The sequence below is a fragment of the Meleagris gallopavo genome, chromosome 20 (genome assembly GCF_905368555.1).
Source record: "Meleagris gallopavo chromosome 20, MGAL_WU_HG_1.1, whole genome shotgun sequence".
In the NCBI taxonomy this organism is placed as follows: Eukaryota; Metazoa; Chordata; class Aves; order Galliformes; family Phasianidae; genus Meleagris; species Meleagris gallopavo.
This window is the reverse complement of record NC_139423.1, coordinates 4,880,622-4,902,870: the sequence shown is the minus strand read 5'-3', so window position 1 is coordinate 4,902,870 and position 22,249 is coordinate 4,880,622. Positions and strand designations below refer to the sequence as shown.

Genomic DNA, 22,249 nt, shown 5'->3' with positions numbered 1-22,249 from the left:
CCCATGCTGAAAGGGATTACCTTTCTACTCCTTATATGTTCATGTCCTAGGAATGGAAGTAGTCTTAACAAGTATGTTGCAACTTGATTTCATGCCTATCATATGCTTCTAAGGTCTGAGAAGACTGTGTTCCTAACTCTTAAGCTGTAAGGCATGAAACACTGAACTCCACAGTGAAGTAATGTGGTTGTAAAAGCAGTATCCTGTGCTGGTGGTTGTTAATATCTGCTTCCTCAGGTCTTCTGTCTGTAGTCACTCTGGCTTGCAGTTTTTTTTTTTTCTGCTGATGATGTGGTAAATTGTAAGGGCCACAGATACAGGAAAGGAAGTTTTCAGTTACAGTTGCATCAGTCTGGCCAAACTCTAAATATTTGAAAAAACGAGGTCTGGACCTCTTCCATTCAGTCTTTTATATAAAGGTGTATTCTGTCTTGCTTTAAAATATCCTGTTTCTTCAATAAACCCTACCTCTCGTTAACTCTTTTTTCACAAATACAAATTGTGCATCTACCTGTGTTGTTGGTGTCTGTGAATTAAAGATATATGGGTTAAAGATAGAAGTGCTGTAACCCATATAGCTATACCAGAACTGATGATTCAAGAATGCTGCGTCGTCATTGCAGGATGGTATCTGAATAATGTCAAGTATACTTTCTGTAGGGCAGCAGTACAGAATTGGATGCCTTCAGAAAGGTTGGTTATGTCTGATAAGTAGCATAGTATGAGAGGTGTTAGCAATATTTCCATGCTAAGTTATGAAGTTGTGTGTTGGGAGTTTCATGTCCCTGGTTCTCTGTGACCGGCTCCTTCCTGTGTCCCTTCACTCCACACGTCATCAGGATGGCTGGATTTAATCTCCAGAGGTCTCCTTTGTTGTTTCCCAGTTTTTAGTACCTCTTAGAGTTGGAGTTTGGTGTTTATCTTTAGTTCTGAACCAGCCAAGGGATTAAACAAAGGAAAGCCATATGTAGGAAGAAAAGACGCCTGATGCGGTTCCAAGGGAGCTCAATCCAGGAAGAATTTAACAAGGCTGTGTGTATGCCCTCACACTGATGTAGAGATTCTACCTTGGTTGACTTCTTTGTGGTTGCAGTCCGTTCTTGATGAGTTTCAGAGTTGTATAGGAGAAGCCAGACCCTGGAAGGACTCTGGAGCAGTTACAAATGTAGCAGGAAGAAGCCTTGCCAACCCAGTGCTGAATGTTTTAGTATATTAGAAACGTTTGGGTCCTTTTAATCAGTGTTATTTAACATTTTGGAACAGGCTGTGAGCACAGAGGGCTCAACAGTAGGCCACGCAATTTGTCCAGTGTAATGCATTGCTTGCTTCAGTGACACTCTCACCTATGAGGGATTTGGAAAGGAGGAGTTTCAGTTGTATCTGAAAAGGAAGGAAAAGCACGAGGGTTTGCTGCTATTCTCCATCTGCAGTCTGCGCTTCTCCGCACGCTGACTGGAGAGACAGAGCTAATTTTATAACCTTACTGGCTACAGCTTAATGGGAAGCTGTGCTGATGGGCACAGGGCTGTGCTGCAGTGGCCTGGGGACTCTTGTGTGCAATCCAGAATCTTGTTCAGAAGTGCAGTCCAGTTCAATCCACTCGGAGGCACTTCGGGAACTGGCTTCCCCTCCACTTTGAGAGCAGCCCTGGGAGCAGCTGCAGATTCTGTTGGGGGGGGCTCTGCCCTTGTGTTAAACAGCATGTGATTTTTGACTGCTGTTTTCAAGCCCTTTGATCTCTGGTGCTTTTGCAGCTGATTGATTACATTTTGTTCCTCCTCCATTCCTGCCATCCTCTGCTCTCAGCAGCAACAGCAGAGCGGAGCTAGCCACATGGCATCTGCTTTTTGTCCCTTTTCAGTCCTGAGGGGGGAAAAAAAACAAAACAAAACAAATTATTTTTAAACATCAAAGGTCCATTTTTGTAAAAGAATCTTCCCATTAATGCTTTGCCTGTGTGTGGTTTTTGGAGCCGAAGAGAGGCTGGATAAAATCTGTGCTGGCGTCCCTTCGTTTCTTAGGCTAAAGATGGTTTACAGACAGCTGCGTGCTGACTTTGATGTCAGAACATTAATTATTAGAAGGTAACTTTACACCAGATTCCCCTGGAGATTAGAGCTCCCTGAGGTGGTGGGGAGGAGATGGGTCTCCAAGGAGATCTTACGGCTCTGGAAAGCACAACAGCCTCCACTATCCTTAAAGCTGGAGAAGGGTTTTCCTCAGCTCACCTTCTTAGGGCCAGAGCAGCCACCTTGGAGTGAACTGCTTTCTTTGCAGTTGATGGTATGGCATAGACTGCAGTTACATAGGTTGTGTAGCAGACTCTGCTGTGAATAGATGACTTCAGCCCACTGGTGGGAAGCGTGTGATGTTGTGGCTTTGGTTGTAGAAGCAGAGATTTTGAAGAATTGCTATTTTGGGAAGGTGACAAACCATAACACAGGTATCGCTGCAGAAAGATGGCAGCAAGTGTGTAATTCTTCTGAGTTTGATAATGGAAGGTAGAAACTGCCTAACAGTCACCTTTCATTGCCTTCTGTCGTGCAGAGGGTACCACACCTGGGCTGGGAAGTAATTTGGCTGGCCTGGTGTGTTCTGTTTCCAAAATTGCCCTTGGATTCTGCCTGTACCTTTGGCTGGTGAGTGATGCGTTGCAATAAAGCTTTATTGAAAGTAATCAGATTGTGAGGTCCCTGATGGGAATAGGTGAGTAAATGGTAATGGATAAGGAAATAGGGATAGGGTGGTTGGTTACTGGGCTTTGGGCAAGGAGAGAATTGGTGGAGCAACAGCAGAACCCTTTCTCTCTGAAGAGTGTTTCTCATGCCTGTAAGGAGGCAACATGTCTGGTTGATTCCAGTGGGTGTGAAATGTGTAGCAGAAGAGATGTGATGATGTGGCAGCCTTTGCATCCTCGGGAGCAGAACAGTCATGTCTTCTGGCTGCTGAGCAGTGCCTTATAGATACCTCATGCAGCTCTTTGATCGGAATCAGAGTGCCACGCAATTCTGAAATCAAATTGCAGAAGCTTTGAAAAACAAGCTCAGAACTCTTGGATCATTTTTCACTCGTTACAGCTCACTTCATAACTCTTGTTGTTGTTGGGACTGAGCTGAAATTGTCATGCTAGGAGATTCTTACTGTAGTGGTGTGTGCTTGCAGTCTTGCTAGATGTTCACATATTTCCTCTTCTGTACAGAAAACTTTCTGTTTCTTTGTGTTAAGTTGCAGCTAAGTACTGTGTCAGTTTGGAAGTCGATGTCAGCAGCATTCAGGGTTGGCTGGGAAACAGGAGAAAATGACACAGCCGTGTTTCAGCTCCTGTCTGTGCTGGGCTGATGCAGGTATGCTGCAGAGTTAAATGGAGACATCTTGAATGGGGCACTTGTCTATGGGAAGTGGTTTTGTGTCAGCACGTGTGTAGTTCCAATAGGCTGGAGAATGGCTGTGGGGGGGACGTTCCACAAGTCTTCTCTCTATATGCCTGTGTTCAGAATGAAATGAGATGTGCCTGATGGGTAGGGAGGCTGGGCTAACCCTGATGCCAGCCTGGCCTTCCCAGCCCCTGCTTGCAGCACTGAGCCCTACTGTGCTGCTCAGCATCGCTCCCTGCAGCAGCCCCGCGTTCCTCCCTGCGCCCAGGGAAAGAAAGCTGCAATCAGGGTCTTTCACCCTCTAGTTACAGAGGGCTCTGCTCAGCTTTCTAAATGTAGCCAAGGGTCCCACCCATACAACCTCGCTCTTCTAATTTCTCAAATTACCCTTTAGTGCCCGCAAATAGAGTGGATGTTGCCTTGTAATTTGTTGTCTCTTTTGACAATTGAAGGAGACTCCTTCTGTTCCCAAGGGGCCCGTGCCTGGGGGAAGGGAGATGGAGGGCAGGCGTTCAGGCATTCATTTGGATTGGAAAGAATATATAAGGGAATACAGGGGGGAGAAATGGGAAACAGATTTGTTCGTAGAGCTTTGGGCTGTGTTAGGCCAACTGTAAAGAAATGCTGTATTAACTATCAAAACTTTTGTTCTCGTGGGGCTCCTCAGTCATGGACTGCTTCCCCCTGCAAATCCTGCTGCCTGTAATATAGTGCACTGCTTCAAGGCTTTGGGCATTTAAAGATGTCTAGGTCTTAAAAAGTCTGAATTGTTCAAGAGTAAGTAGATATATAACAGCCTTATGTGTATGTGACCCTTCTAGTGGTTATGTTCACAGTCAGTGCCAAGTACTTTTTAAAGTGTAAAGCAAAATGGGTTTAGTTGTCTAAGGGAGTTCTCTGTGTTGGATGAGAAGGGTTACATACCAGAAACTGGGTCAAAAAGTTGAAACATGTATGATAAAACCCTACAGTGACTTAGTTGAGAGAACTCAACAGATAAAAGGATGGCTCTTTAAAGTAAGAAAAAGTGGGTTGAGACCTGACTGGGAACTGGTGCTCTTGGCTCTATGGCAGGAGAATGCAAAGCAAAGAGAATGGAAGGTATGATGACAGGCAGGAGTACACAGCAAATAAACAGCTTAAAAGGGCAGATTGTAAGCTCTGGTACTTAGAATAGCATCTGTACTCATTGTGTGATGCCTGCTGGATGGTCAGAGAGTGGAGTACTTCCTTAGTGTCATGAATTCTCAACTAGTGGTTGTAGTTCAGTTTGCAAACGCTCATTTTATTCAGGAACCTTACAGTGTAAGCAAAGCAGTGCGTTTAAGACTAATCCACACCTGTTTTTATTCTGTAGCTTGTAGAACGAGAGCCACTTCTGTGTCACCCAGACCTGCTAGATCCGCTTCCTGCTGACCAGGAAGACCTTCCTGATGAATTTTTTGAAGTCACAGTGGATGATGTACGGAAACGTTTGGCACAACTGCAGAGCGAGAGGCAAGTTCCCTTTCTACTGGTGACTGTGTTTGCTTCATATCCTTTTGCTGAGTGCAGTCACACTGTTCCCCTGTTGCTGGCTGTGGTTTCTGGGGTAAGGGTTGTAGGTAAGTTACTGGGTATGGAATTAGTGATAAGCACTGGAAATCTCTACCCTCTGTGCAGTTTGATTTCAAAGGCTATGCCATATTTCTGTTTAAAGAGCCTTTGTGTGTGAACTAGTTAACTGTTGTGTTTGGGTTAATTGTTTCACTTGAAAGCTTCACTTGAAAGTTTCATCATGAAGTCTGTAATGCCTGGGTGGTGATAAGTTTATCTGAGAACCTCGAGCTAGTTAGGGCCAGTCCCTCACCAAAAAAAGGAGTGAAAGAAAGGTTACTTTCTGTCTTCTACACTTCAAAGAGTTAATCAAAGCTACTTAACACCCCATCTCTTTTTTTTTTCTTCCTTTTCTTCTCCTTTCTTCTGAAAGATAAGCCACTGTCTTTTATATTAGATGTGCTATTATTTGCTGGAGGCTCAAAACAGTGGTGAATTCCTGCTTTCTGTTTTGATCTGACTTCATATTAACTACCAGGAATTAAATGGCTGGAATTAGTATCTTGTAATGGACAAACATATGAGCACAATGCTACAGCTTCTTAGGAGTAACTCCCACCAAGCAAGCATCAAAAGCAGCCTCACGAGCATATCAAGAGAGGGGATTCTCTCTCAGCTCTGCTTTTGTGAGGCCCTACATTGCAGTACTCTGTTAAGCTTTGGGGCCCTCAATGTAAGAGAGACTTACTTCTGCTGGAGAAGGTCCAGAGAAGGATCTTGAGGATGATCAGAGGGCTGGAGCACTTTTCCTATGAACAAAGGCTAAGAGAGATGGGATTGTTTAGTCTAGAGAAGAAAAGGCTCTGGGGAGACCTTATAGCAGCCTTTCAGTACCTAAAGAGAACCTACAGGAAAGCTGGGAAGGGATTCTGTTGGGAGTGTAGAGATAGGACGGGGTGGTGGCTTTAAAAAGTAGATTTAGATTAGGCTTTGGGAAGAAGTTCTCCACTTTGACAGTGGTGAGGCATTGGAACAGGTTGCCCAGAGGAATTGTGGGTGCTCTATCCCTGGAAGTGTTAAGGCTGGGTTGGATGGGGCTTTGAGCCCATGGCAGAGTGGTTGGAACTAGATGATCTTTAAGGTCCTTTCCAAATCAAATGGCTCTGTGACTTCATTAGCAATTACTAGATTTTTCAGCTAGAAAGAAAAACCTTATGTTCTATGAAGCAGTTCTGAACTAAAGACTTACCTTAAGGTAAGGTAGCCTCCCTGTCACAACAGCATTCGGCTGTCTGTATGTTCTCAACTAAGCTAATTTCATCAGTGTATTTATTTTTAAGAGCATCACAACATTCCTTTAAACTCTGCAAGCAATCCATGAAACTACGCTATAGCCAAGATGAGTTGGAGCTGGTTTTTCTCCCCATAGACCTCTGAAATCCACATGAGTACACAGATGGGCTTGAAAATTGCTCTGCCACTTGTGGGTCTGGAGCAGTTAGTGGTACAAATGTAGGGTCATTTGGTTGGGGGTTACTGGAATTCAGCCCCCTCAAAAATTTCCTCATTTCCAAATTTGCTGATGCTTGTAATCCTTTTCCCTCCTTACAGCCAGGGATAAATATAAAGACAAGTTCCACATGAAAGTGATATCAGTTGGCTTCTGATCTAAGCTGCTGAATCTTACTAAGGACTAGATGTATGCAGGGCAGCATTTTATATGCAATTATAATTTAATTCTGATTTCACGAAGAGACAAGAATTGACTGAAATTGGTACACAAAGAAGAAATGGTGCAGATTAATTTCATGATTGCTTTTCAAACTGTGAGTAATACTTTCAGAGCATTTTAGAACGTGGTGTACCAGCAGACAGTTCTGAGTACAGCAGGTGAAGTAAGCTTGTAGTGGTTTTGTTTAGCAGCTGTTGTTCCTGAGGTACCTTGGTGATTCTCAAAAATAAAGAGGTCCTTCAGACTGGGTAGGCATAGGAGATACCTTACAAATAGTTGTGCATTATTGTAATTATATGATCAAATGTTTCACCAAAATGTATTCTAGTAAATAGGATATCCAGAAACAAAGAAAAGGTCTGAAGCTGAACATGGGATTGAAGGGGATCTGTTGGGTCTAAGCTTATTTCTTTACTTACAGAAAAAAAAATGTGTATGTTTTTGTGAATGCACTGTTTCATCTCAAATACTGCTGTGAGAGATGTGTGGAACAACTGAGCAGTTCTCATCAGCTTTGCTTGGACCTTATGCTTTCTTAATAAAATTGAAGTGTATCTCAAATGTACAGAACTGACAGCTTGTTGTCTTTCCATGTACCTAGGAAACGCCTAGAAGAAGCTCCACTGCTGACCAAATCTTTAAGGGAGGCTCAGCTGAAAGAAAAGCTAGAACGTTACCCAAAGGTAGCCTTTGTTCTTTTCCCAGTCCTTCTGGCTAGTCCAAATGTGGGGGTTAGTAGCTTTGTGAACCAGATGAGAACAAGATCTTCAGCCACTTACAGGAGGATGTTGTAAATTCTTTCCTTGTTAATTGTTTGTGGGACTTGCATAATAGCTGTACCAATTAAAATCATCTCTCATGGAATGACGGGGTTGAGTGCCATGCAGTATAATTCCTTTTGCTTTGTTCCAGATGATGCTTCAAAACCCCTTCCTTACATGCACACATCATTCTACCGATTGAACTTTTCTATTCACCTCTCCTCTGTAAACTCTTTAAGTTTTAATATTATCTCATTATGGGTTAAATGCAATGTTAGGGACTGGAGATACCTCACTTTGTGAATATGATTTTTGTTGCAGCTTTTGTCTTTGATTTGTTGCAAAGAAATAAGAGATTGCATTCTCAGGTTAGGTGCTGTCTGACCAACACTGGAAATAGAATGGTACAAGTCATTTTAGTATTTTAGTCACACTGGAGCTGTGTGACTGGCAGATTCCTGCTACCAAGATGCTTCAAGGTACTGATTCACCATCTGTACCTGTCCATATTTAGGAGATAGCAATGTCTTTTGAGCATCACTTAGCACAGGGAGCTAACTGACAATGCTGCTGCACTGTAAGAGATAGTGTTTGTAAAGATCAGAGTTCTCTTAGGGCCTTGGGAAGCCAGGCAGCCTGTGTGTGTCCTCTCAGGAGCTGCACAGTTATTACCAACCTGTATGTTTTTCTGTGCCTGTAGAGTAAAAGGTTCAAATCTCCCTGTCTAAAAAGAAACATACAGCTTTGAAGCCAAGGACAGGCCTTCCCAAATGGCCGAGCACAACTGACCTGATGTGCTTTGCTTCTGACTAGGTGGTGTTAAGAGTCCATTTCCCTGACCGCCATATCCTGCAGGGGTTCTTCCGACCTACTGAAACTGGTAAGAGCCTCTGCTTCAGGTGTGCCTGCAGCTCACCTCTCTCAGCATTAGCTGCATGCCAAAAGAGGGGTGGCTCTAGGATGATCTTTCTGCTGTCCAGGGGGAGTAATACAGGTGGGGGGAGGAAAGGAACAAGCTTTACCTACTATAATAGGGATAACAGGAGCTAGACATTTCTGCCTCTGTCAGTTCACAAAAGATAGAAAGTCGGACTGTGTGCAGAGCAACCCTTGCTATTATTAATTTAGATCTTATTTTGAGCAGGCAGCAATGCTATTTTTGATACTTCTGTATGGTAGGGAAAACTAATAATTAGTTACCAGCATCTCACCTACCTGCTGTCTGCAAATCTTGGAGAAGCTATTGGATTTCCATGGAAGAACTTGACACGACAGCATCTTTTGATTTTTGCCAGGGAACCATCACATCTAAGCATTTTCTCCAAGAGGTCTGCAATAGTAACAAGTGTAGTAGTGTTCCTTTGGGCAAAAGGCAGTCTGCAGATGTTAGAGAAGGGTAGTTCTGGAGGTACCTGTTAGTCCTTCTGCCTGGTATCAGAGGAAACAAATGTAATGCAGCAAACTTCTCTCTCTTCCTTTTTTCACAGTTGGCATTGTGAGAGATTTTGTAAGAAGCCACCTTGCAGATCCAGATTTACCATTTTACTTGTGTGAGTGTGCTGTTGTGCTAATATTTGACCTTACTTCATAAAGCCTGTTCCTAATCATGATGCATATGAGATCTTGTAATGCCATGACACTCAATCTGGGGAGGGATATATATATTTTTTTCCCCTAAATACGGCAGCAGAATGCAAAGGAGGTATTATCAGCTCTTAGCCATGTTATGATTCTACCTAATAAGGAGTCTGTGTGGGCTGTGTCACTCTTTTTTTTTTTTTTTTTTTTTTTAAAGCAAAAGCAGTAATCCCTCCCATACCTGCTGTATTTATTGTTTTGGTTGCTGGGTGGCCCTGTTTTGTAACTTGTTTTTTAACTTCAGTTATTGCACCTCCCAGAGTCATCTTGAACGATGAAAGTTTGACGCTCTCTGAGGTAAGGACACGTGTGTGCTCTCTCTGACTTGCTGCTCCCCCTTGCCACCACATGCTTTAGTTACTTTCAAAAGAAGCTGTGTGCTGCTGTGATTCCTGTAGACCTCTCTTAGCCACAACTACTGGGACCAGGTGCTTCAGAGCACAAGCTCCTCACCAGAAGAGGTCCACCTTGTGCAGCAATGTATACTTTTTTTGTGGCAGGGGTAGGGGCTTTGAATTGTTGTATACATACAATTAGTGCCTTGTGAAGTCTGTACTGTATTTAACCTTAAAACATTTTAAACTGTATTTAACCTTAAAAAAAAAAAAAAGGCAAGAGCGGTTTGTTGTATTTGTAGCTGGCCTAATATAGTCGATGTGACACTGAATTTGGATAGGTGGCTGTTTTCAGTTTTTATGGCAAGAAGTAGAGGCTATGTTAGTCACAAATCTGACCATTTTGAAGTTACTGTAAGAGTGTTTAATTTTTCAAATCCAGATTCGTGGATTTTTTTCACAAATGTCAGGTCAAGGGGTCTTGAAATTTCTGGCCAGACACATGGCTACGTAAATCACACATGCTAAGAAAAATCTGACAATGAGATTTTACCAGTCGTTTTACCCCACATTCATGATGTTTAAAATGTGGTGTCATTCAGAGCTTCGTGGCCTTTTGCACTGGTGGACTGAAGACCACTTGCAGAGGAAAAAGTCAAGCGGACTGCAGTGAAGGTTTTAGCTTGATGCCTCAGAGAGAGCAGAACAGTGCAATGGCAGGAGAGAAAAAGGGACCTTTCAGACAGTGTGGCAAGCTAGGTAGGCATTAGCATGTCTCTGAAGTTGTTTGTGATGGAGCTTTCCAAATTCCACAACTTCATGACCAGGCCATGTGGATATGATACAAGTGCAGCTGCTCGTAGGCTATTGAACATTCAGAGAGGCAAAGCGTGTATCCTTGTGCTCACAGGGAGAAATCTCTTTTTCCTGTAAGCTGATACAGATTCATTGCTGAAATTTGTGGTTTTGGGACTGTCAGCATTCCTTGTATTGTCACAGTACTTATGACAGATATAGATTCCTAGAGAGTTCTGAGCTTCTTGGGGATCACAGCCCCATTTGGTTCCATGGTTCAGGAAGTGCTGTGCAGTAGCTCTTGGCCTCTGCCCAGCTGCACAGCCTGAGGACTGCTCTGCTGCTGTCAGACTTCCTACACTCTACTTAAGCGTGTCATCTCTTTGAATGTGTTGTGCAGAAGACTATGCTTCTCCTGCCAGACAGGAATGTGAACACGTATGTCTTGGTAAGAAGTAATACCGTGGTGAGTGGGGTGACAAATGATTTTCTTTTCAAAGCCATTTTTGTATGATTTAATCAGTAACAAAAATATCAGTGGAAAACACTTTGTTTCTTTGAAACAGGAGACTTTCCACTCAGGCACGAAGGCATTTTCTCCCAGCTTCCTCTGACTTGTGCCATCTCATCCACATCTGCCATCCAAAACATTGTCTCAAGTCCCACATGGTAACCATGATGGGAAATGCAAAAGACAAATTTTGTCTTCAGATTTCTGAGAAACTCCAGGAAAAGGAAACCAGTTATAGTTGCATTGCTAATAATACATTTGGAAAGCATTCGGAGAAGCAGCAGATGATAAAAAATGTTATCCACTTGTTAGCTGTTCTGAGGCAAGGAAAGCATCCTTGGAAATGTGGCTTGTGCAGGCGTGTTTGAAATGGCACATGCACACTGCTCTCTGCCCCCACACCTTCTCCTGTCTTTGTCTTAAGCTGTCATGTCTGAACACATCCCTCACCTTGAGTTCCTTTACACACGTTTTCTAACATACTTACTGGAAAGCTTTTTTTTTTTTTTTTCCGTAATTCCAAAGTCTCTCTGCAGCTCTCGACAGCAGATGTCTCCTGCATAAAATGAGTGTTCGTCTTTTTCTGAGATTTGGCTGGGATGCCTTCCAAGCTTTCCTGTCTCAGCCTCCAGCTTCTCTTGTTCCTACAAAATATACTGCTTCTTTTCAGTGTCTCTGCGATGATTTCTTTTCCACATGCCACATTTTCCTCTAGAATCCAATGGGCTTTGAGTTTTGATACTATTTATTTTTTCTTTAAGATGATTTTTTTTTTTTTTTAAGTACCTCCAAGATGCTAAAGAGTCAAAATCTGCCTCTGTAATTAACCTTTTCCCTCTTCTTGCTTTTTACCTCTTGGATATTTTGCTGCTCCTGAAGTTCTAGGTACTTCAGTTTCTGATACTGCTTTCTGTTTTGTCAGTGTTGGAAAGCACCCTGTCTGCTTGTGTACCTGTCCTTATCACCTTGAAATTGCCTTTCAAGGATTTTCTGGATACCTGTGGTTATCACTGAGACTTCCAGAGGCAGAGGCTGCTTGAGTCTCAACACGAAAGATTCTGGACATCAACTGCTGCCAGCCTGGATGTTTTAGGAAAGTACTGTAGTGAGTGGAGTTCCTTTCTGTGTGATATGGCTAGGAATTGGTTGGTTGGGAATGCTCGTCCAATGTCAGGCATGGATGACAGAGCTGCATCAAGGTTTCCCAGGATTTATGCTAGCAGTGGATTATCTTCCAGTTTTCAGGCTGCTCTGTTGCTGCCTGTAAGAAAAAGTAGATGGTGTCTGAGGTAGTAATGTGGGCACATTTGAGTGTTCAGTGATGTGAGTGTAATTTGTGTTGAAGCCAGTCACAGGAGTCTCTGCAGATGGTGTAGTATGCTATTGTCAATATTTTTCTTCTCTACACTCTCTCACTGCATTCAAGCTGATAAGATTGGAACCACATTTATTAAATCTGATAGCTTACAATGAAGGGAGAACATTTATGACATAAGCAAAACCAGGGAAAATGACAAATATTATCAACTTGTTTGCTGAAAGAAATGTATGAAGTGAATTCTCCTAAAATGTGTGTACTTACACTATAGAGAGAGCACAGATTGGCAACAAGGTATTCTGGAACCTGTGAAGACTGCAAGACATTGCTTTGATTTTTCTATTTTATTTTTGTTATTATTGTTTTTGCTGGCCGCCTTATCCTCACGTCCCTTGAAGTGTTTTATAATGTTCTGCTCTCCAGAACTGAACAACCGCAGGCTTCCCTGTTGTAGCACTTGGCCTTGAGTTTCTTACAGCACTGGTTGCCTGTTTGTGCTTCCCTAGGCTAGCCAAACTTCTCCGAGTTGCCCTTCCCTTTCTTGCTCCTCCCAGAACCAGGCATTTGAGTAGCATGTATCTGGAGGGCATTAGTTGAAAAAGTAATTAAGTGCTGAGTTAATACCAGGAAAGAGCAGAAGGTAAGAATACCAGCCACTGGGAAGGTCAAGGCAGCAAAGAGGGCAGGAGGCCATATTCCCTCTTCAGAGGAGCTGAAGGAATCCACACTCTTCCATGTAAATATTTAGTTTTTTTAAATCAGATCTTAGAGTGCACCAAGTGTTTCCTCTGGCACGTACCGTGGGGCAGGAGTGCAGAGGAGCTGTTTGTTCGTTTCTTTGCCTTCAGTTCTGTTTCCATATCCTACTCATTAATGCCATTTTGGGCAACGCGTCTGGCATTCTGTTCACTGAAGCTGACTGACTTGGGCAGAGTGAGGCCTTCTGACTTCTGGCAAGAGTCTGAATGCAATTTTAGAAACTTCTTCACGAGAGTCTTTCCACCGGAGGTATTTCCAGTGGCCGCTCTTGGTGTTACTCCACTCACTAATAAGGAAAATCAGAATTAATAGTGAAATTCACCCAGAGGATGGCATTCACCTTCCTGCGTGAAGCCTCTGCCCTTTATTACCCATTCAGGATTTTCTCATCTAAGTGGGGTTTGGTCAGAATCTTACTTCCTATTTGTCGTGCTAGTCCTGGTAACTCGTCACGGCTGTACATGCTTGCTTCTTGTGCTGGTTTGGATTAGGGCAAGGCAGTGCAGTAAGGATGAGGCCTTTCTTGCACGGCTTAGTTCAGAGTGGAAATTCTGCCAAAAATATTCCCTCTTCTACTATTAATTTCGGAGGCCAAATCTTTCTGATCTCAGCTCAAGGGCTCAATGAATACTCTTTATACCTGGATTCCTTCTTAAGTAGCCTTCTCAAAATAGTGCTTTCAAGTCTTATCTTTGCCTTATGAATTTTAAAGGGCCCCTGTTCAAGCTGGATCAGATTTCCCCCGTATTGGCTGCAGAATATCCATCTTCTTTTGCAGTTGCAGTCCACATTGAGAAGCTTTGTTCTCAGGTTATAAACAAGAACCACTTAGTCACTTTGCCCCTTTCACCATGGCTGTGGTGTTTATTTCTGTTTCAGCAATGCTTTGCAGTCTTGCTTGAGGAAGCTTTTGATCCACCGGCTTTCCGGTTGAATTTTCCAAGGGCAAGTTTATGTGTTTGGGGTGTGTGTACTATGCAGTATTTCATGTTGGTAGCTTGGGTTTCTCCTTCCATGCGCGTGTTCCTTTGAAGTGCTTATTTTCTTATTCATCTTTTAACATCAAACTAACAGCAGACCTGTGGCACTCTAATCTTTTCAGATCATGTAACGGAAAGAATGCTTCTCATTCTGGCAGCTGCGAGCTCCCCTTAGACAACAGTCCCTGCCTGATTTGAAAGCATCATTCTTTCTGTGAGCAGAATAACTGCACGGTAATAATGGACACAATTTGTGGTACTCAGTTGTAGGATTTGTGGAATGCGTGCATCTGGAAGTGCCCGCTGAAGGAAGAAATGTTGAGATGGTATTGAGGGAGGATACCGCCTGAAATCGTTTTTGTGCTCTAGAGAACAAATGACTAAAACATGCAATAAAAAAAAAAGTCAGAAATATTTCTCCTGTGCGTCACAGTTGGATTCACAGTGGAATTTTGTTCTAGGATAGATATTTTTATCATGACCCAATATACCACTCCATAACCAGGATGCCCTGCTGTCATAAACCATACTCACCACTGTGGTATCTGAGTAACTTCACTTGGGTTGTCTGAAATAGAATTTTGGGTTACTGTAGCTACAGAGTTCGAATGTGGCTGTGTGAGTAACAGGCTGGTCTTCAGACAGCAGAAACAGAAAGCATGAATCTCAACTTGTACCGAAGCAAAGTGATGAAGCTGTGTTACTGAGAAGTGTTTGAAACCTAAGGAATTGTTTGTTAGGAATGACCCTCCTTAAGTACACAGGGTGATAAGCAGGACAGTGCTTCTTGCCTCATTGGTGACTGTGACTACGATCCTGGTTGGTACTCTGGAAATACATATTTATTCCTGCCACTGCCATTTTGTGTGGCCTTGAATAAGTTGCTTATTCTCATTAGATCTCAGTTTTTCGTTGGTACAAAAAATCGTAGTTTCTTAAATTTTTAATTTACACCGTGTGTTGCTTTTAATTATGCACACATACAGATATATGCTGCACACTAGGACACCATTTCCAATCAGATTTCTGGGTACTCTTGCAGTAAAAATAATAATCTAACTACGTCTTGCAAATATGCCTTGTACAGTGTGATTTGAACATTAATTTTATAGTTTAATAGTTTTAATTTTCCTTGTAAGAGTAGCATTGTACCTTGCTGGAAATGAAGGCAGCAAGGAAGAGAAATGCTGGATATTGCAGTGTGGTAGCTAGCTGTTGACTTATATTGTAGTAATTCTTCACGTATAACTGAGTGGAGTTTTTTGAATGTTTGTTTTAAGCAACCTGTGATTTGTTTGGTTGGTCTGCTGCACCCAGTGTAACTGTAAGAGGTTTCTAAATCTCTCTTGGCTCTATGATATTCTTAAAAGAATCCTGTGCAACGAATTTAAGACTGCAAGATTCATCTTCTAGATGCATGTAAATGAAGAAATAGCTGTCCTAAGAGTTTGTATTTCGAATAACATTCTGCCCAATATGTGACTTCTGCTTCCAAAGCAGTGTTGGGGAATACGAAAGGCTCCAGCTTTATGGTTGTATATTTTCCTGTCCTGAGAATACTAACTCCTTCTCACTTTTATGCCAAGGCATTCCTTGACGGGTGAGGTTATTCCACTCTGTGTGCATATTTCTACTTACATCTTTATATTTAGTGTTGCAGAAAGCTCTCAGGCAGTGTGTCCTGCTGGTGACTGGCTGGAGAACTGGGGGTGCAGCAATGAGATGCAGCTGGCTGGTTCCTGTACTGCACCCAAAGTGAGCCCTGAAATAGGGGGTGACACCTGAAAATTCTGAAATGAGAAAGCTGGATAAGGGATGGTGTGAATGAATTGTTATTGTGGAGAAAGATCTGAATGCAAAAACTTATCGGATGTAAGTTTGGTAACAGATCCCTGTTGGCTGAGCACTGGGAAGGGGCAGTGATGGAGGGAATTGCTCCGCCATAGGTAGGAGGTTGTGTTATGTATGCCTGTGAACTGCTGTCCAGTGCCTTTCAGTTAAAAGATTTTGGATTGATGTTTTGCCAGCAGTGGGAAATGGTTGCGGTGGTGGAGCCTGAAATTCAGAACTAAGATTATTTGTCAACTTGTGAGTAAATAGGGTAGAGGTTTATATTGGGGCACATTCTGTTTGTGTGTTTCTGTGGCTCAGTATGTCTGTCTAGCTCCCAGTCTGTGCTTCTCTCTCTCTCTCTTTGTGCCTCACTTTGGCCCTGCCATGAATTTTCTCTGACCCCTTGGGGCCATTCCTGCATGGAGCTTTGATGTGTGTGCCCAGAGCTTGATTGACAAGCAGGTTTTGGTGGTGGCAGTGGGGAGAAAGGAGGGCAGGGCTTTGAACTAAAAGGCTTTGAGTTTTGAGATGTTGTGCTTACTTATCTCCTTCAGAATGTTAATTATTTACCAAGATAATTGGGCAGGAGGGGAAAAACAGAGAGGGGAGGTTATTAAAAAATTCCAACACTAACACGCTACAAAAACCTCATTTTCCAACTTGCAGCTGGCATGAAAAGGATGTTGTGTGCAAAAGGGCTTGAGTGTATGTGTGTTTGGGGAGGGGATGCTGGGGGGGCTTCCTTTTAAGCCACCCATTTCCTAAATAGAGGGATCCCTTCAGACGAATGCAGCGGAAACATCAAAGCTCTTGGAAGAATTTTCTCTGGGGTTTCTAAACTGTGGCTGGTGCTTTTTAATTAAAAAGTTTATGGAGAGCTGTCTTTGTGACTGGAGCAGGCAATCTTAGGTGCTGTTGATTGAGGACTAACGTGTTAAAAAGACCTGGTAAATAATGATCTCTGCTAAAATGACACTTGGAGGATATGAAGATCCCTGGTCGCTAGGCAGGAGCTGAGGCTTGGAGTAGACAAATGAATGTTTCTTCTGCTTTACTCTAACGTGCAGGCCATGCTACTTAGGAAAGTCTACAGCACCTTTTGGATTAATGTCCAAAAACTTGCAATGCCATGTACTCGTTGGCATTTGTACCAGGAAGATAGTTGAAGCTGATTCATCTCATTTCCAGTTCATCCATCCTGATTAATCTACACCTATATTAGGTGGGAATCCAGAGGCTCCCCTGTAGAGATCTGGTTGTTTTGTTTTGTTTTGAGATATTATAATTGCTTTGCTGAATGAGGCATCAGTTCCAGTATCCTGATGGTGGCAACAGAGGCTCAAGAAAACTCAAGAGCAGACAGCCTGCCTGTGCAGTTCCTGGATGTGCCTTGGTAGTAGAAAGAGGGGCAGTTGATGCTGACGGGACTTAATGGTTTGTTTTGTTCAAGAAGAGAAATTGAGTGGTGTTATTTTGCCAGAGTAAATGTAGACCATTAGTCAACATTTTCTGTCTCACTGACAGAAGGGAAAAGTCTGAGTCTGGTTTTATTGCACTTGTGTGCTGGCCAAAGAGGAGTGCTTACTGATCATACGCTCTTTAACGTGTGTTCTTTGTGTATGTGAAGGAGTAGGCAGAGATTCAAGGTGATGAGGTGCACAGCTTTCTGGGGCCATCATGGATGGGACGGGCAGTGTTTTCCATCCTACCCCTGATGTAGTCAGCTATGACATACTGTATCATTTTTATATGGAGGTGATACTTACGGGATCAGACTCAATGAGTTTACATACTGTAACATGCTTTCATTTGATTCATTCCTTCATGAACTGTATGCATATGTATTCTTTTAAGGTGTGACACAGTGTAATTAAAATGCATATTAAGTTAATTGTGCTTTGGCTGACAAACATCTCAAATAACACTCACTGAGGAATTGTTGAAAAGCAGGGAGAGCAGTGGTGTTCTGGGTTCAGTTCTGGGCATGCTCTGCTCGTTATCATCTCTTTTAGATAATATTTGCAGATAAAATAAAGTTCTTCAGGATGATAAATGCAGATGTGAAGAAGGCAGTCCTACAGTTACTGTAATGAGCTAAATGAATGAAAAAACAGTTTGAATACAGCACTTATCCAAACAAGTAGGAACTAGCAGTTCAAACTGGATTGAAAAAACAAATAGGTTGTTGGCACAACGAGTGTGTTGCTGAACATCTGCATGTAGGAGAACAGCTTGTGAGTTTTGCTTCATATTTACTGTGGGTGCCCTGTGTTATATACAAGTTGAGACTTTTCTGAGTTATAGGTGCTCTGGTGACCTGATCTTAAACTCTCCGAATTTGTCCATAGCTGTCTGTCTTTAATGTTCCAGTAGACTGGAAGCATCTACAATCAGTAACCTGTTCTTTTTCCCCTTTGCTGCAGGCTAAACTCTTTCCAGCTGCTGTCATTCATTTTGGATCTGAGGAGCGCAGGGGTGAGTGAGCTTCCTCTCTTCTTCACCTGATTGTATAGCACCTGTACAAGACTGAAATGAATTGTATCAGTATGTTAGGATTTCTTCCAACAAAAGATAATGCAGTCCTTGCCAGTGCTGCTAACTGTTCCCCTTCAGAGTGGCTAAAGCTCATCAGAGCTGGGTTGGTCTCGCTAAAAGTGGATTTGACTACAGTTAGCTTAAGCACAAACATAAATACAGTACATTTCTTGTGAGATTTGTTAGGCTGTTGAGCAGGCATTATCTACTATGAGGACAAAAATGAAAGAAGAATGATTCTATAGAAGGAAATTTCACTGTAGAAAATGATGGCTGGACAGCTGTGAAATGCTCGTATAGGCCTCCTGCTGAGTGGACTAGCTGGAGGTGGGAGAACAGATTGGAATCCTCAGTTCCCTGATATCTCTGGTTTATACTTAGAATTTCTCTTTGTCCCAGAGATTGAATAACGCTCTTGTTTTGCATAATAGCTCCTCAGATGGAGTGAGCACTGAAAGAAAATGTCAAAATCTCAAGGTTTTGAATGAATGACAAAATAAGATGCCTTGAGTTGTGTAAGAAGCAGTCATAGTTTGAAAGTGTCCCGTTTGACAGCTGGTGGAAAACTTGCTGTAGTGTACAGCAGGTACTTGTTGAGCACTGAGCTCTGTGATTCTGTGATTGATGTCTTTATGTTACCAAACAAGTGTTTGGATTTCATCAAGTTTCATTTTAAACAGATTGTTACCTGAAATCGGACCTGCTGAGCTCTGCAGTTTCCCCTTCTGCAGCTGATTTATTAATGGCCAGGTATGTTGGAACTGAGTAGAGTTGCAGTTGAGTATTTCAGGGAGGGGAGTGGGGGCATGGAGTGCTTTTCTAAAAAGAAATATGATCTGAAGATGCTAGGACTTCGGTTTCTCCTTCATACAGTCATATCTGAATTTGTAGCTTGATGAGTCCTTCTTTGTAAAGCAGGATTTCAGTGACTAAATCAAGTAAATCTTAAGGTCTTTATCATGGAGAAGAAGAGCCTTGTCAGTCTGACTTTGAAAGCTTAAGTGTGGTGATACGTGGGGCTAGTATGAAAAAAGGAAGTTGTAATTCTACTTGCTTATTTTCTTCCTTAGGTGTTTGTCCAAACCGCTAGCTCCTTCTGCCTCATCATCCTCGGAATCAATAGTTCCATCCCTACCTGAACCAGAAGTGGGCAGTGACAAAAAGACTGAACGACCAGAACCAGCAAGAGTGCATGAAGCTCCACAGGTGCTGAGAAGGGCCCCTGGGAAAATACCCAAGTGGCTGAAGCTACCAGGTATCACAAAATCAGGGGAGAGTTCTCCTGCTGAAACACTTTCAGTGTTGACACTGCTCTTGAAGATGTCAGCAGAAGGCTGGCAGGACATGCATATCAGTGCTTGTCAGTCACAAATCATTTTGTGCCTTAAACCTCAGCCTTCACTGGAGAGGTGCCTGAATACTGGTTCTGTAAGGAATTAAAACTATGAAACGTTATCTGGAATTCCCTGGCTAATAATGCCAAATGTTAGTTTCCTGGTAGGACATTATTGCTTGATTCTGTGGGGCCATCAGCTCCAGCATCATAAGCAAAGGTGTGAAATTATTCCTGAAAGGCTGCAAATGGTCACTTGGGATGTTTTTTTCCTGTTGTGGCAGATCTGTCCTTGGTAGGATAAGGGGTAAAGATTTTGAACTAAGAGAGAGTAGATTTACATTAGATACAGGAAGAAATTCTCCACCATGAGGGTGGTGAGGCCCTGGGACTGCTGCCCAGAGAGCTGTGGGTGCTCCATCCCTGGAGGTGCTCAGAGTCATGCTGGATTGGGCCCTGGGCAACCTGAGATGGTGGGGGCTACGAGCCCATGGAGAGGTTTGAGTGAGCTTTGAAGTCCCTTCCAACACAAACCACTCTTAGGATTCTACCACTCGTACTGGGATAGTGATGCACAGTATGTGGGAAGCAATATCTTTACCATTTCCTGTTTCTAGGACTCTTGAGCCATTCCACTTAAGAGTAGAACTTTCTCAAGTAAAGATTATCTGGATAAAGTGCAGAATAACATCTTTCCTACACATGTAGGTTATCCACTAGCAGCTGGTATGAGAAGTTAATATTGTGCTCGAACATGCATGCTAATAATGTGTAGGATGGGGTTCCCTTCCCTGGAAGTTATGTTGTATTCACCATCTCATCTGCTAAAAAACTGTTCTTCCATGCAATGCAACCATTGCTGAACAGAGCAGCACATAGAACAAGATCATGCTACTGAGAAATGATGCGGTGTGAACTGTGTGGTTAAGAGTTTTAATGGCCTTCTGTTTGTTTTGTAGGTGGGAAGAGATGAAGCATCCTGAGCTGCAGTGAGCATTCAGTTGTGCCTCTTTCCTGATGAACTACTTCAGAATTTGTAAGAAATCGTTGGTGGCCCTGGAGAGATCTAATACATGTGAACATTAATTATATACAGAAAATTGCTATTACTTTCAACTGCCAGCTTCACCTTTTGGAGGTGTGCAAGGCCTGTTTATGGGCTTTGTGACTACAGAAGCAAGATTAGAGGTTAAATTTAACATTTCCTGCATGCAAATAATATGAATGGAGAATGGAAGGGAAAACAATTCCTAGATAATGTCTGTGAAGGACTGTGATTTCATCCATATTTTTAAATTCAAATCCTCCTACCTTTTGCCTTTCTATCCTCAAAGATAGCTTGAGTCTGGCTGCTTGAACTCTAGCAGCAAGGTACAATTCAATTTTACCTATAGTTTAGTGCTGAGTAGAACAAGACCTCTCTGCTTTTTGCTGGTAATTCTGGGCATAGATGGCTAGAAAGTGGGTTTAAGGGAAGCACATCACTTAAACAGTTCACGTTGCCTTTTCCTATGAAACTCTTGGTCTGCTCCACTTACATTGTTTTCATTTGCCCCAGAACACAGGTAGCTGTTAATGGAATTTTCTCTGCACATAATTTGTGTCAGTAACTATGGGTATAATGCAGGGAAAAAAAATTCCCATAAGAATCTCTTTATGTGACTATCAATCTACAAACATCTTCTGTGGTCTGAGAGTTCCCACAGCAGAGTAAGCTGTTCTCTGCATGCAGTTGGTGTGCAGAGGGAAGTGCTAGTCCTGAGTTTGCCTCCTGCAGATGCTGCAGTGGGATGAGTGTTACTGTTTAGAACTGTGCTTACACTGGAGATTATAGTGCCACAGAAGCCATGGTGCTTTATTTTTATTTTTTTTAAGTCCTCTCCATGGATCAGTGATTCATATTGGGCAAGCTGGGGTTCCATGTTATGGTAATAGCATATTTTCCATTTTCCCTGTACAGGCAATTGTTCTCTAAACTATGTGTGCATCTGCACAATTTTGAGATGTAATAAAGCACAGTGGCCAGAGGAGGCCTTTTTGTCGGTCTCTTTGATAATGTGTTCCTTCCCCCAGTGCTCTGTTTCTCTGTCAGTTCACAGGAACCTGCTCTCTTTTCAATGGGCCTGTCATGCCTCATTCCCTTCCTCCCATTTTTTTTTTTTTTTTTTTTTTCCAACAAAGCAAAACAGAGCTTTGTACCATCTGAATGAACTTCAAAGTAGCTAGAAAGGGCACCCAGGGTTCCTGGCACTTGTCATTGTCTCCCAGCCTGGCCAACATTTCCCTTCAGGTCTAATTACTTCCAAATGCTCTTAGATGCTTTGAAGAAACTTGAAGGGAGGGAGAAGCATGAAAGGTGGAAGAGGAAAAAGGAGACTTAAAGTGAAGGGAGCAGAATGCGTGAGCAAAAATGTTGATTGATTCCTTATATGACACCCAAACATAAACAGGGGATGTGTGTGGCCACCGGCAGTGGAGGATGCAAGAGCACTGTGTGCAGACATGCTGCTCTAAGATCTTTTTTTGAAAGGCAAGCTCTTCCGGTGCTTGATGTCTATAAAAGGTGTATTACAGCAAAACGAAGCAAAATTAAAATAATGTTTAAAGCTTTCTACTTCAGAGGATTGTGTGGGCTGAGCTTGCTGTCTGTTGCTTGGTTCAGGTGCTCTGTCAGGCTCATTGCTTTCACAGAAGTTAGAAGTATGCTGCAGCTAGAGCTGCTGTGCTGAGTTTGTGCAGGATGTATTGGAGGCCCACAAAGAGCCATAGGTTGGCTCCCAGCATAGGCAGCGATGTACTCGTGCTGGTG

The 22,249-nt window shown here is 42.7% G+C and overlaps 1 protein-coding gene across 3 annotated transcripts in view; it reads left to right on the top strand.

Annotated features, from left to right (window-relative positions):
• The window catches only part of ASPSCR1 (ASPSCR1 tether for SLC2A4, UBX domain containing), a 41,431-nt gene extending 19,961 nt beyond the window's left edge, over window positions 1-21,470 (top strand). For all 3 annotated transcript variants that reach the window (XM_085240123.1, XM_085240122.1, XM_085240124.1), the window contains 9 exons: window positions 4,732-4,871; window positions 7,244-7,325; window positions 8,217-8,283; window positions 8,891-8,953; window positions 9,286-9,338; window positions 17,996-18,047; window positions 18,788-18,857; window positions 19,178-19,362; window positions 20,400-21,470. In XM_085240123.1, coding sequence (XP_085096249.1) covers window positions 4,732-4,871; window positions 7,244-7,325; window positions 8,217-8,283; window positions 8,891-8,953; window positions 9,286-9,338; window positions 17,996-18,047; window positions 18,788-18,857; window positions 19,178-19,362; window positions 20,400-20,413 — 726 coding nt within the window. In that variant the 3' untranslated portion in view covers window positions 20,414-21,470. The remainder of the gene's footprint in view (window positions 1-4,731; window positions 4,872-7,243; window positions 7,326-8,216; window positions 8,284-8,890; window positions 8,954-9,285; window positions 9,339-17,995; window positions 18,048-18,787; window positions 18,858-19,177; window positions 19,363-20,399) is intronic.
• The last annotated feature ends 779 nt before the right edge of the window (window positions 21,471-22,249 follow it).